Source organism: Phycodurus eques, chromosome 2 (assembly GCF_024500275.1).
Source record: "Phycodurus eques isolate BA_2022a chromosome 2, UOR_Pequ_1.1, whole genome shotgun sequence".
NCBI classification, from domain to species: Eukaryota; Metazoa; Chordata; class Actinopteri; order Syngnathiformes; family Syngnathidae; genus Phycodurus; species Phycodurus eques.
This window is the reverse complement of record NC_084526.1, coordinates 40,382,984-40,394,812: the sequence shown is the minus strand read 5'-3', so window position 1 is coordinate 40,394,812 and position 11,829 is coordinate 40,382,984. Positions and strand designations below refer to the sequence as shown.

The following is an 11,829-nucleotide window of genomic DNA, read 5'->3' as shown; positions in this document are numbered from 1 at the left end:
CAGTCCTAGAAGGGCAAACTGAGAACAGAGAGGGCACTGGTAGGGCGGGGTGCTTTGGCAAGGAGGTCAGGTTAAGCGAGGCTGACCACGCTCTAGCGCCAGACATTAAAATGTCACCTCCAATCAGGAGGAGTTGAGCTGATTACCCAGTGGGGAACCTGGCTTTGGACAACGCCGCCTGGGAGATCTCCCAGAGACACTGGGATCAGTCACCATGGCCCTGTTAGGGCCCAGTCACAGCCAATCCCATTAAACACATCCACCTACAAACAACGGGAATGTTAAACAAAAGGAGACTCCCATTCCTGACAGTAACCAACAGCTCAGTCATGGCACTGTCCTTGCCAAATCCCCATCAACTCTACTTTGGTACTCCCCGCCTTCCTAATCTTGTGTGGTCACAACCAAGACGGTTGGTTTGTTAGTCAGCATTCTCAGGCAAAAACAACAAAACGACTGAACTGGTAACCTTTCGAGGTGGGGTTTTCTGCACTTCGGCCTTAATTTCTCAGGGAATTATGCATGAATCTTAGTGACAACATTCAGGTACATGAAGTAGTAACATTTGGTAGTGATCCAAACTAAGTCCAGAATTTTAATCATTCAATTAAGGAATTCAATCTTTCTAGACACTAAGTGACGATTTCCCCTTGGTTAAAACAAACAAAAAAAAACCATCTTTTGTCTTTTACAGTGTTTTAGTGCTTACTATCAGGATTTGAATTTGCACATTCAAGCGCATACATGAAGCATAGGCAACAACAATTAGCTAAGTAGACAAATGCCTGATAATTAGGAGAATAATCAGGATTTATTCCAAGCATATTCCATGTCATTTAGCGTGAGAAGTGACTGAAGCTGGAGAGCTTCGCTGAAGGGCCCCCAACTGGCTTTCTATCAGGGTGGAACAGAATGAGTGGGAGATGCAAGTCTTGGGAAGCTTACTCGGACAAAGTATCTCTGGTCACGGCCAATTGGGGCGCCATAAAATGTGATCAGTTGCTTTTCTTTTAGGATTCCTCCAGCCCAACACCATCAGAAGCACCATGACTAACATCCAACTACTGTATCCTGTTCGTCCTTGTCGAGGGGACGATGAAAATAAATGACCGTCAAAATGGGGAGCACAGAGTGATGAAAACAGTTGGATATCGGTATCCGAACGGTGTTCTGCACGTTAGACACGCATATCTACTGTACAATATGAACAGGTGGCCACAAGCAATGACCGCAACATTGACACCGGGCTATAGCTTTTAGAAATGTTGACAAGAGAGTGCAGGAAGAAGATTGGGCTTGGCGACACATACTAGGAAAATGGAGAGAATGCAGAAGAAAATGAAGGAAGAATATGAAACATTCTTGATATTTAGGCGCTAGAGTTGATCTAGAGTATGTACACCTCGGGTGTCGTGTAGTCAAATGTGTGTGTGACACACTAACCACCTCTTCTGACACAGTGACAGTACGGCACCTTGTTTGAAAGCACAAATGACAGAGCCAGAATGTAGTCAATTAGACGATTATTAATTCATGTCCCCTTTCCATAAACCAGAGGCTTTTGTCTTGTTGAGTCCCATAAGGGAATTGGACCTTGGTACCTTGTCTCATCTCTCCCATGGCTGCAGTGTATAATTTCGGCAGTGCGGGGACGGTGCAGCATATTGCAAACGTGTCTGGAGCCTTGTTGTGCTTTCAAGGGGAACAAAGATGGCTGCCGGACAGAAAGCGCGCTGACTGAAGGATCGGAAACAGGTCATTTGACGTCAAAATCCATCAAGGCCATCACAGCTGCCATCAATCTACTTTGTGTCTGGGGACATCACGACTCAGGTGGTAAATAAATAGAGTGGTTGCCCATTCTTTGACAAGTTGCTGGGTCAACTCCTGCCAAGCACCAAAGTGTGAAGTTATCTTTAGTTGCTTCTGATACAGCATAATCGGTGTGTGAGTGAGTCACTAGAAGGTAACAAGTGCAATGCAGCAACATTCACCAGTGTGCGCTATAAATTAAGCAAAACTAACCCTAGGGCCACGTCCAATTGTTCATGATTCTGTATATGCATATACTATAGATTACTAAATCCACACTCTACAACTCCATAAAATCCATCCCACAATTCCCTCCACATACTTTTCTTCTCCTGCAAAGTGGGTCTTCTAAGACCTGAAAGGCTCCAAATGAGGGATCTTCAGTTCAAATTCAGAGGGGTCTGGTTGCAAAGGTTTTCTCAGGGCCAATGTCTGAAATTCGAATCAAAAAAATATCCAGCGCCCCCCCCCAAAAAAAGGATGTTTCATTTTCCATGAAAATAACTAATATCTGTCTGCACCAGAAATGAAACAATTGTGATCCTATTAAAGAACAATAATGCATGAACATAAATTGACCATGGGTACTGGGTAGCATGAGACCTTGACTTGGTCTGGACACGGACTGCGGTCTGCCACAAGATACTATATTGAGATGAGTCAACCCACACAGTGACACAACTCCTTCTCTTTTTTCATGATATGCTAACAAAACCTGAATGTTGTCTTTTCTTTTCTTTTAATCTTCTCGCCCGTGTCACTGCCCGCAGCAATAAAGGGTGTAATTATCGAACGAAAATGGAAAATGGAAAAATATGAAGCACTGATTTTTAAACCAATGAATGAAATAATTTCCTGTAATGTACAACACTCAGTTCTTTTATTTAGACCAAATGACATACTTAATGGTCAACGTAAAGGTGGCTAAGAGCATGGTCTCGCAGTGGGCGAAATGAACATTACGGCATGCAGAGAAGCTATTAATTAGCGGGGTCGTTATTCATCGGGCTGACTGAACAACAGGATGACGTGGCGTTCACCTTTACAGGACACACAACTGCAGCTCGGCCATGAGACAGCCTGAGCTACAACTCGTAAACACCCAGCTTTCAGGGGCTTGGCTCGCAAACAAGGACAATTTACGGCCTATTAACTTCAAAGACAAAGGGAATTATAATTTGAAGGATGACAAGCATCCAGAGGATGTGTTATGAATATGGAAACATTTTATATTGCTTCGTCTCCTGATTTGTCATACTATTTTGACTTTAACAGCAATCACAAAGCCAGGCTGAAAAAAAAAGTATCATCTTGAGTCAATAGTAAGTAACCACAAGCAGGTAAAGAGCTTATGTATTCGTGGGGTTATATGCAAAACAAAGCCTAATATTTGTATTCTGCTGAATGAGCACAGAATGCAATGCCTCAGTGGCATGTCTAGGGGATGCTAATTACCATGTTCATTACTCTGCCGACATGCGGCATTTACGCAGCAGCTTACGCGTTCCTTCAGAATCAAACCTGCGCAGGCAAACAGCACATAGAGCGGGAACAGATGTGCCAAAATAGCAGAGGCATGATTGAAAACTGTCGCACGGGTCCATTTGTGACTGGAAATGGTTGTTGTTCGCACCGGTAACAATTGAACACTGCCACATTTACACATAGATAATGCATTGATAAACTTGGAGTGGGGGGGAGGAAAAACGTGCATGCCAAATAAAAACCAACATGCAACATTTATATTGTGCCTTAAAACAGTAAAGTAGAGAAACACTAACTTTTCAGTCTGCGTGATGTTAAATTGTTACAGATGCATGATGTTAAAATGTTACAGATGCATGCTACACGAAGAGCATCACCAGCATTGCCGCATGTGCAGGGACACATGTGAGCGCCATGTTTTCAGTTAGTGCTGTCATTTGTTTTTGTCTTGTAACAATGTCTGAGTGTGTTTTGTACAAGAGACATTTAAAGTCCTCCACATGTGGGTGAAATACAATTATTTTATCCTCCGCCATTTCTCCGGCTCCAATAAAGCCGATGTACAACCTCAATTCCAATGAAGTTGGGACTTTGTGTTAAACATAAATAAAAACAGAATACAATAATTTGCACATCATGTTCAACCTATATTTAATTGAATACACTACAAAGACAAGATATTTAATGTTCAAACTGATAAACTTGATGGTTTTTAGCAAATCATCATTAACTTACAATTTGGTTGCAACACGTTACAAAAAAGCTGGGACAGGTGGCAAAAAAGACTGAGAAAGTTGAGGAATGCTCATCAAACACCTGTTTGGAACATCCCACAGGTGAACAGGCTAATTGGGAACAGGTGGGTGCCATGATTGGGTAGAAAAGGAGCTTCCCTGAATTGCTCAGTCATTCACAAGTAAAGATGGGACGAGGTTCACCTCTTTGTGAACAAGTGCGTGAGAAAATAGTCGAACAGTTTAAGTTAACAGTTTTCCTCAACGTACAATTGCAAGGAATTGAGGGATTTCATCATCTACGGTCCATAATATCATCAAAAGGTTCAGAGAATCTGGAGAAATCACTGCATGTAAGCGGCAAGGCCGAAAACCAACATTGAATGACCGTGACCTTCGATCCCTCAGGCGGCACTGCATCAAAAACTGACATCAATGTGTAAAGGATATCACCGCATGGGCTCAGGAACACTTCAGAAAACCAATGTCAGTAAATACAGTTCGGCGCTACATCCGTAAGTGCAACTTGAAACTCTACTATGCAAAGCAAAAGCCATTTATCAACAACACCCAGAAACACCGCCGGCTTCTCTGGGCCCGAGCTCATCTAAGATGGACTTTCAAATTGTTTTTGGAAATTGTGGACGTCGTGTCCTCCGGGCGAAAGAGGAAAAGAACCATCCGGACTGTTATGGACGCAAAGTTCAAAAGCCAGCATCTGTGATGATACGGGGCTGTGTTAGTGCCAATGGCATGGGTAACTTACACATCTGTGAAGACACCATTAATGCTGAAAGGTACATACAGGTTTTGGAGAAACATGTGCTGCCATCTAAGCAACGTCTTTTTCATGGACACCCCTGCTTATTTCAGCAAGAAAATGCCAAACCACATTCTGCACGTGTGGCTTCGTAGTAAAAGAGTGCGGCTACTAGAGTGGCCTGCTTGCCGTCCAGACCTGTCTCCCATTGAAAATGTGTGGCGCATTCTGAAGCGTAAAATACGACAACGGAGACCCCGGACTGTTGAACAGCTGAAGGTGTACATCAAGCAAGAATGGGAAATAATTCCACCTACAAAGCTTCAACAATTAGTGAGCTACTGCATAAATATACAACTGCTTTAATGAAGGCACGGTTCTGGTTCCTTTATGTTAGTGCTGCTGTCTCAGCTAGGTGAGAGGGTGTGAGGAGAGAGGGCTTAGGGCTATTCCACATATACATATTTCATAGGCAGCATTAAAAATGACCCCTTGAATTACCGATCACGTAAGGTGATGAAACTTCTGCGGTAGCCGGCACAGCATGACTTTACATTACTGTCTACAATGTTTTTCTTTATACAGTGGTGCCTTGAGATACGAGATAGAAGTTTAATAAGAAAGAAGCTGGCGTCCGGTCTCTTTTTTTTGCTTTGAAAATTTGAAATACAAGCGCTGTATGGTGGCACTGAACTCACCTCATTTCACATCAAGCAGTTGAGGTTTACTGTCAATGCTAACACACCATGCGAAACGTCATAGACGGACGAACAAATTGCATAACCCTATAGCCCTTCAAACAACAGCTATATACAGCACATATAACAATACTCACAGGCATATGTTGTTTTCTGTTTTTTGTTCTGTGGAGTAATAATACTGCAGCCTACTGAGTTGGTTGTAAAACTCTTCTACGGGTGTGTGAATTATGACATTCCAGTATGTATAGGGAAAGTACAGTATTACAGAGTTAAAAAATAACATTACACATTTTTTTGTTGCTTTCTCTGGCAGGCTCTGGAATGGCTTTTCCATTCATTTCAATAGACAAACGTGATTTGACATAAGAGTGTTTTGAGTTAAGTTTGTGGTCATAGAAAGAAAATAAGAGCTTTACAAAGTTAATTACGCTTATTTTTGAGTGACACTGTAAGAGATGTATTCATTTAAGACGTGCTCATTATTGCACGAAGGGAAGTTAAGTACTCTCTGCAAACTACAACCGCAATAGTAAACAAACATTGTCAACAGTGTCAATGCAAAGCGATTGTTATCTTTTGAGAAGGCGGCATTTTTGATGCGGCTATCATTGGACTTCATTAGGCAGTGCAGGCATACCTAATAAAGTGACCGGTGGGTTTAGATACGCCATCATCACAGAAACCTGCCACATGTCTACTACGTTTGCAGTATATGACATTAACATGTGTCTGCATGCCTACAACGGATGCATAAAGGAGTCAGCTTGGCGATAAACACAACTAAATAATGAAGGCATCTTTCAAAATAAAATGACAAGCAGGAAACATATGCATTTTACAGCTGCTTCTGATGTACTTTTAAATGATTTTAATGAACAGCGAGGAGCCGGAGAACAAGAAAGTGAAGATGAGACTGACAGTGGGTTTGCGCCTTTCTTCTGTGCCGGCTAATGCCGCCTGTGTGACAGTGACTGTCATTTGTAACGGAACAATTGCGCCCTGCTCCAGCAGCTACATGACAATGATGAGAAGGAACACTTCAGTACTTGTAAGGGTGAACTTAGGGGGGGGGGACCACTCAAACAGTTGGGTGCCTGAGCATCTTTCAGCTAACTAACAGCACGGCCAAGACACTTATTGACCATATTGCAACCTGCAAAACATATGTGTGCCGCCTGTGTAAACATCATCAGGCCAAACAAAGCGCTGCTCTGTTTAGCGCATCCATTGCCGGGCCCGACTTGCCTTTCTGCCATGCTCAAAATATGCTTTCCTGCACTTGCTTTCAATGGCCATTGTGTTCATCAGTCACACACACAAAAAGTTTCAAGCACAAACAGGGACTCTTCCATTAAAAGTACAGCCGTCTGCCGTTCGCTGACAACACGGCACCCCAATCTCTCCACCCACCTTTTTCCCTGACATCAAACACAACCTCAGACCTGGTTCCCTAATGCACATGCTATTTTTAACTAAGCGTTTCTAATAAGCTGCTGGGAAGCTGTAAATGTTTCATATGCAAGCACATATTTCCTTTGTGAAAACACAGAAATACACTTATTTGGTGATTAGCGGCTGACAGAGGGGAGGAAAGGAAGCCAATGCGTCTGTATCAAATTGCATGCCTTTGAAAAAAAGGAAGACTCCTAATGCGAGGAGTCGTCTTCCTGCGCACCACAGGTACGAGTGAATTATTAATCGGCCGGCTCATTTTAATGCTTTTTAAAGTGCTTGATTTTGATGTGCTAAAACATACTTTTAGCCATATTGAGTCAGGCATGCATATCATTATTTCTCCCATCAAAGAAGAGTGTCACCCTTTCAAAGAGCACAAACAACTCAGCCACATTGAAAATAGAAAGTTTGAATATCAAAGACATTTGACAAAGAACAGGCTTCAAACGCTGATGAGGTTTTTCTTTGCTTTTTGTTATTTTCCAGCACTTGATTACAAAAATAAATCAAAAGAAGCTGAGGTATGTAAAAGATCTGGATTATTTTCCAGCTCTTAACCTAACTAGTGTAAATCAAAACATCATGCAGTCACATAAAAAAATGTAACAAGTGAAAAGTATCTATCCAGTGTCACCGTGATCAGAACCCTCCTGTTTTCAATACAGTACCGGCAGTATTGATTTTATGACATTTGCAAAATGAAATATGCGGAACTCGGTGGACAAAAGAATTGCGACACTTGGCGATAACACCAACAGAAGGTGAAAATGGAAGAAAATGTCACATTTGTGAGGCCAGAGGTCACTGAATGTATCTGACTCTGACAATTTTTGTTCTAGATGAACCCAAATGTGTTAGACGGGGTTGAGGTCAGGGTCTGTGCACCAAACTGATTCCTTTATGAACCTTGCTTGTGCACTTGCCATGACCTTGGAAGCATAACATAATCGTCCATAATGTGTTGGTGGGATACCTGTTTAATGAATTAAGAGTTGTGTCCCAATACATTTGTCCATAACAGCATTCAAATGGGGTATCAGCAATATTGCATATACAGTGGACCCCCGCATAGTCGTTTGTTTGGCACACGCAGATTCATAATTTTTTTGTTGATGTTTTTCTTTTTTTTTTTCCCCTTTTGCGTTTACTTTTTTTTCGAGGGAACAACCCCAAAGACACTAATTGGAAGTTTATCTACACTTATTCGAGACTTATTTTGGTTTAAAAAAATAATTTCTGGTCTAATATCCCCCTTTTTTCCCTTCTTTTTTTCTTTCTTTTTTTTCCTTCTTTTTTTTTTGGAGGGGACCAACCCCCAAAACGCTGAATGACAGTTTATCCACGCTTATTGAAGAATTCTTTGGGTCTAAAAAATATATTTTTTTCTTCCATTGTAACGACACTGTAAATATACATGGAGCCAGTTAAAACTCCGCAGTAAGGTGAAGTAATATTAGTTGTTCTTAATAGAGGACAAAGAAGATACAGTATGCCTGTGAGTATTGTTTTATTATCTGTCTACATGTGTTGCTCCACTGTTTGTCTTCAGATATCTATTCCTCAAAGGATTAAGCTAGCTGACTTAAAGACAACGTTATGCGGTTGTTTGAAAAACACAATGTGTAATTATCTTTGTTTTACATTTAGTTTGAGATTAAACTGTAGCTTGAAGCGTCTTTTTTGGGAGGGGGAGATTTATTCACTAAGCTAAACTGCTGCTTGTTGTGAAGTCAGTTCTTAAATTTTAGCTCACAAGGTCAAAGCAAAAAAATAAATAAATTAAAAAAAAAAAAAAAAAAAAGGTTGCAAAGGTAGAAATTTTGCATTTTAATTGTCCTGTGACGTCCAACGGACACAGCGGAAACAATAAAAGAGCAACAGCTCTTAAGCTCCTCTCAAGTCCGCCGTTTTTGACCAACTACAACAAGCTGTGCCACACACAAAACCCTCCTGCCAGATGGATAATGTCCAAATGAAGTGTGCGGTCTTCTGCGTGCGTGTGTTTGCGTGAAGGGGGCGGTGCGAAACACACACACGTGCTCCAACTAGCACCAAGAGTACACTTGCAGTCTGCCCCAAAAGAACCAGCTGTGATTGCAACTGCTCTCACTGTGTTGTTAAAATATGCTTCAGTTGGACAAACGGCCTTATGTGCAGCACTATTCAGGTGCACGGCCCCCCTGTTTCCCGCTGGAAACGCTCTCCCGAATGTGTGCGTTTTGTAAATATTGGCCTTACCTGTCCCTTTGGTGAGCTCCTTCTCCCCCCCACTTTCTCTGTCTTTGGTTTGGTCCTCCTGGTCTGTGGTGGTCTCACTAGCAGCCTCCACATCCTCACTCAGCTCTCCTGAAGGGGGAGGGAGGATGGCAAATGTAAATCTCCAAGCCATCAGAATTGGTGGAAGCACTTAAAGGGACGGCAGCGTTCTGTTTCTATAGGAGCTGGCAACAATTAAGTACATTTGCTGACACACGGTTACAAGGCTCGCAAACAAAAGAGGACGCGATCTGCTGTCTGCTTTCACTCTTCTACCTCAATTGGGAAAAAAACTGAAAGAGAAAAATGCGTATTTTTATGTTTAGATTGATTTTCTTTTGTATTATTCGGTCAACATAATTTTATTTGAGTTTAATGTGCAGCATCCCGCGAGAAAAAAAAATACATTGTTAGAATCTGCAAGGTAAGTACACATCCTCCAGCGTATTATATATATTGAGGGAACACAAATCATCAATCTTTAAAACCCTCCTTTTAAATTATTTCAAGTCAAAGGCAGAAATCCCTCTTGTCGCCATCTTAAAAGCCTCCGCTCGATATATCAGAGCATTTTTAGCTTGGGTCGAAGTCCAAACAATGGATATCCAATAATGACGTTTGTAAGTAACACACAGAGGAAAAGATAGCGAAAACAGATAATAAAAAGACCATCAATCACCTTTATTTCCCTCCAGTGCCCCTTGAACGTCCCCTTTGCCTGAAAAGTTTGTGTAAAAGTAGCGGGGCCCCGCATGCAACAACATTGATCCAACAACAGTAAACTAGGCCACGTGGTCAATAGGCCTTATCAGTTATTACACAAGTCAGCTAATTCTCAGCAAATGTGCTTAAATGCTCTTTAGAAAATGCTTTCACGCTCAGGTCCCGACACTACCAACTATCGACGTATTGACGGCGTTACAACGGCCGTACTGAAATATCCTGTTCAAGTATTCAGCCCCGCAGCCATCACATGGCCAGCCCGAGTGAGCTCGTCGCATAACTACCCAGGGCAAAAAAAAAAAAAAAAAAAAAAACGCTTTTATGATGTTACATTATCCCCGACGCTCGCTGGTCGAGGGGATGTCATGAATGCTGTGACTCACATATACAAATAGAATGTGAACAAATGTTGCTGCAAAAAAAAAAAAAAATATATAGTGCCGAGAGGTGCCTTATCGAGGAAAGCTCATAAATGACAGTAAAAGGAAACTTGGTGTTGATTGTGATCCAAAAAATAAATAGCGCAGGAAACAAGTCTGTGTCGTAACGTTCCTTCATCTTCTGATAATAAACTGATATAGGATGAGTGTATGGATGAGTTGGCACGCAGCATCTACAGCCGGGATCTTAAATCCTAGAGGGCCACAAACTATTTTTCAATGAGTCAAAAATCCATTTATCGGGGTTGCTCAGGCCACATCCGATAATACTGTAATATTCAAAACAAAATGTCCCTTTGTATCCAAAACACAAAATTCAAATGTCATTTCCATTTTGACATGAATTAGAATAAAACGTTGAACAAAACAAACCATGACCCATGTCGTGAATCCAAAACAAATATATCTGGATGGCTTGAAGAATAACCAAACCCAAACTAATAATAACAATAACCAAATGAGTACACTTACAAATGATATCTCCGGGAAAGAAAACACACTAGTTAGCAACATTTGCACAGTCAACTTCCTGTAATATGCTCTTATTCTGAAAGACAGAGCGCACCACTTCTGCTAGCGCAAGTCACTACAAAAGCGACTTGCACTGATAAACATCATGGGGGTGTGGCGGCCTGACACCTCGTAAGTCACGTCTTCTGTTTCTGATTGGTTGCTTTTCTCAGACGCTGTGGTTTCTTGTATACCAAGGCTCAAGATGGGGCCAGAGATGGGTGACTTTTTCACAGTTCCAATTTATTATGTACGACTGTCAAGTTATAGTGACTGTTTTAACAAATACGACAAAAAGTGTGTGTTTTTATTTTTATTTGATTTTTATTTTTTTTAAAGAAACGGTCAAATCAATACTTTTCTGTTTTACAAACCACAAAATCTATCCAGTGCAGCTCATCCCCCCGCCAGCGAGGCAGATCTTAAATATTCCATCACAACAAGACATCCTCAATTTTACCGGAATTAGGGTACTGCACAGCTGCATGGGTACTAAGATTACAATATAATCCCCACGTACATTTTTTAAAGGGGGTGCGTGTGTACAAGTTTTTTTTCCCAGTGACATTTGTAGTGGGACTAATTCCCCACCTCTACATTATTATACACTTTGCATACGGTATGTGATGCTTTTCTATCGCTATGGTAGACAGCTGATGCACTAAAGCGTTCCGTCTTCCCTTTAGACTTCCTGCACATAATGCTCACGTGATACATTTCCCCCTGTCTTAAGTAGTACAGTACAACACTGACCAACCACAACACGTGCATCAATCTCGTGTACTTTGTAAAACAAATGCTGCCTTTCAAAACAAATGCTGCCTTTTAATTGATATTACCAGAAAGATACGTTTGTGTTTATTATGGAGGTGATGAACTACACTGCGTCACACTATTATTTAGACACATGAGAGTGAAAATATTGGGAACCATTTCGCATATGATGCAATACA

General features: G+C 41.4%; 1 protein-coding gene across 3 annotated transcripts in view; it reads right to left on the bottom strand.

Annotated features, from left to right (window-relative positions):
* The window catches only part of zfhx3b (zinc finger homeobox 3b), a 171,801-nt gene that overhangs the window by 18,791 nt on the left and 141,181 nt on the right, over positions 1–11,829 (bottom strand). For all 3 annotated transcript variants that reach the window (XM_061670665.1, XM_061670664.1, XM_061670666.1), the window contains exon 6: positions 9,186–9,293. In XM_061670665.1, the coding sequence (XP_061526649.1) occupies positions 9,186–9,293 (108 nt within the window). The remainder of the gene's footprint in view (positions 1–9,185; positions 9,294–11,829) is intronic.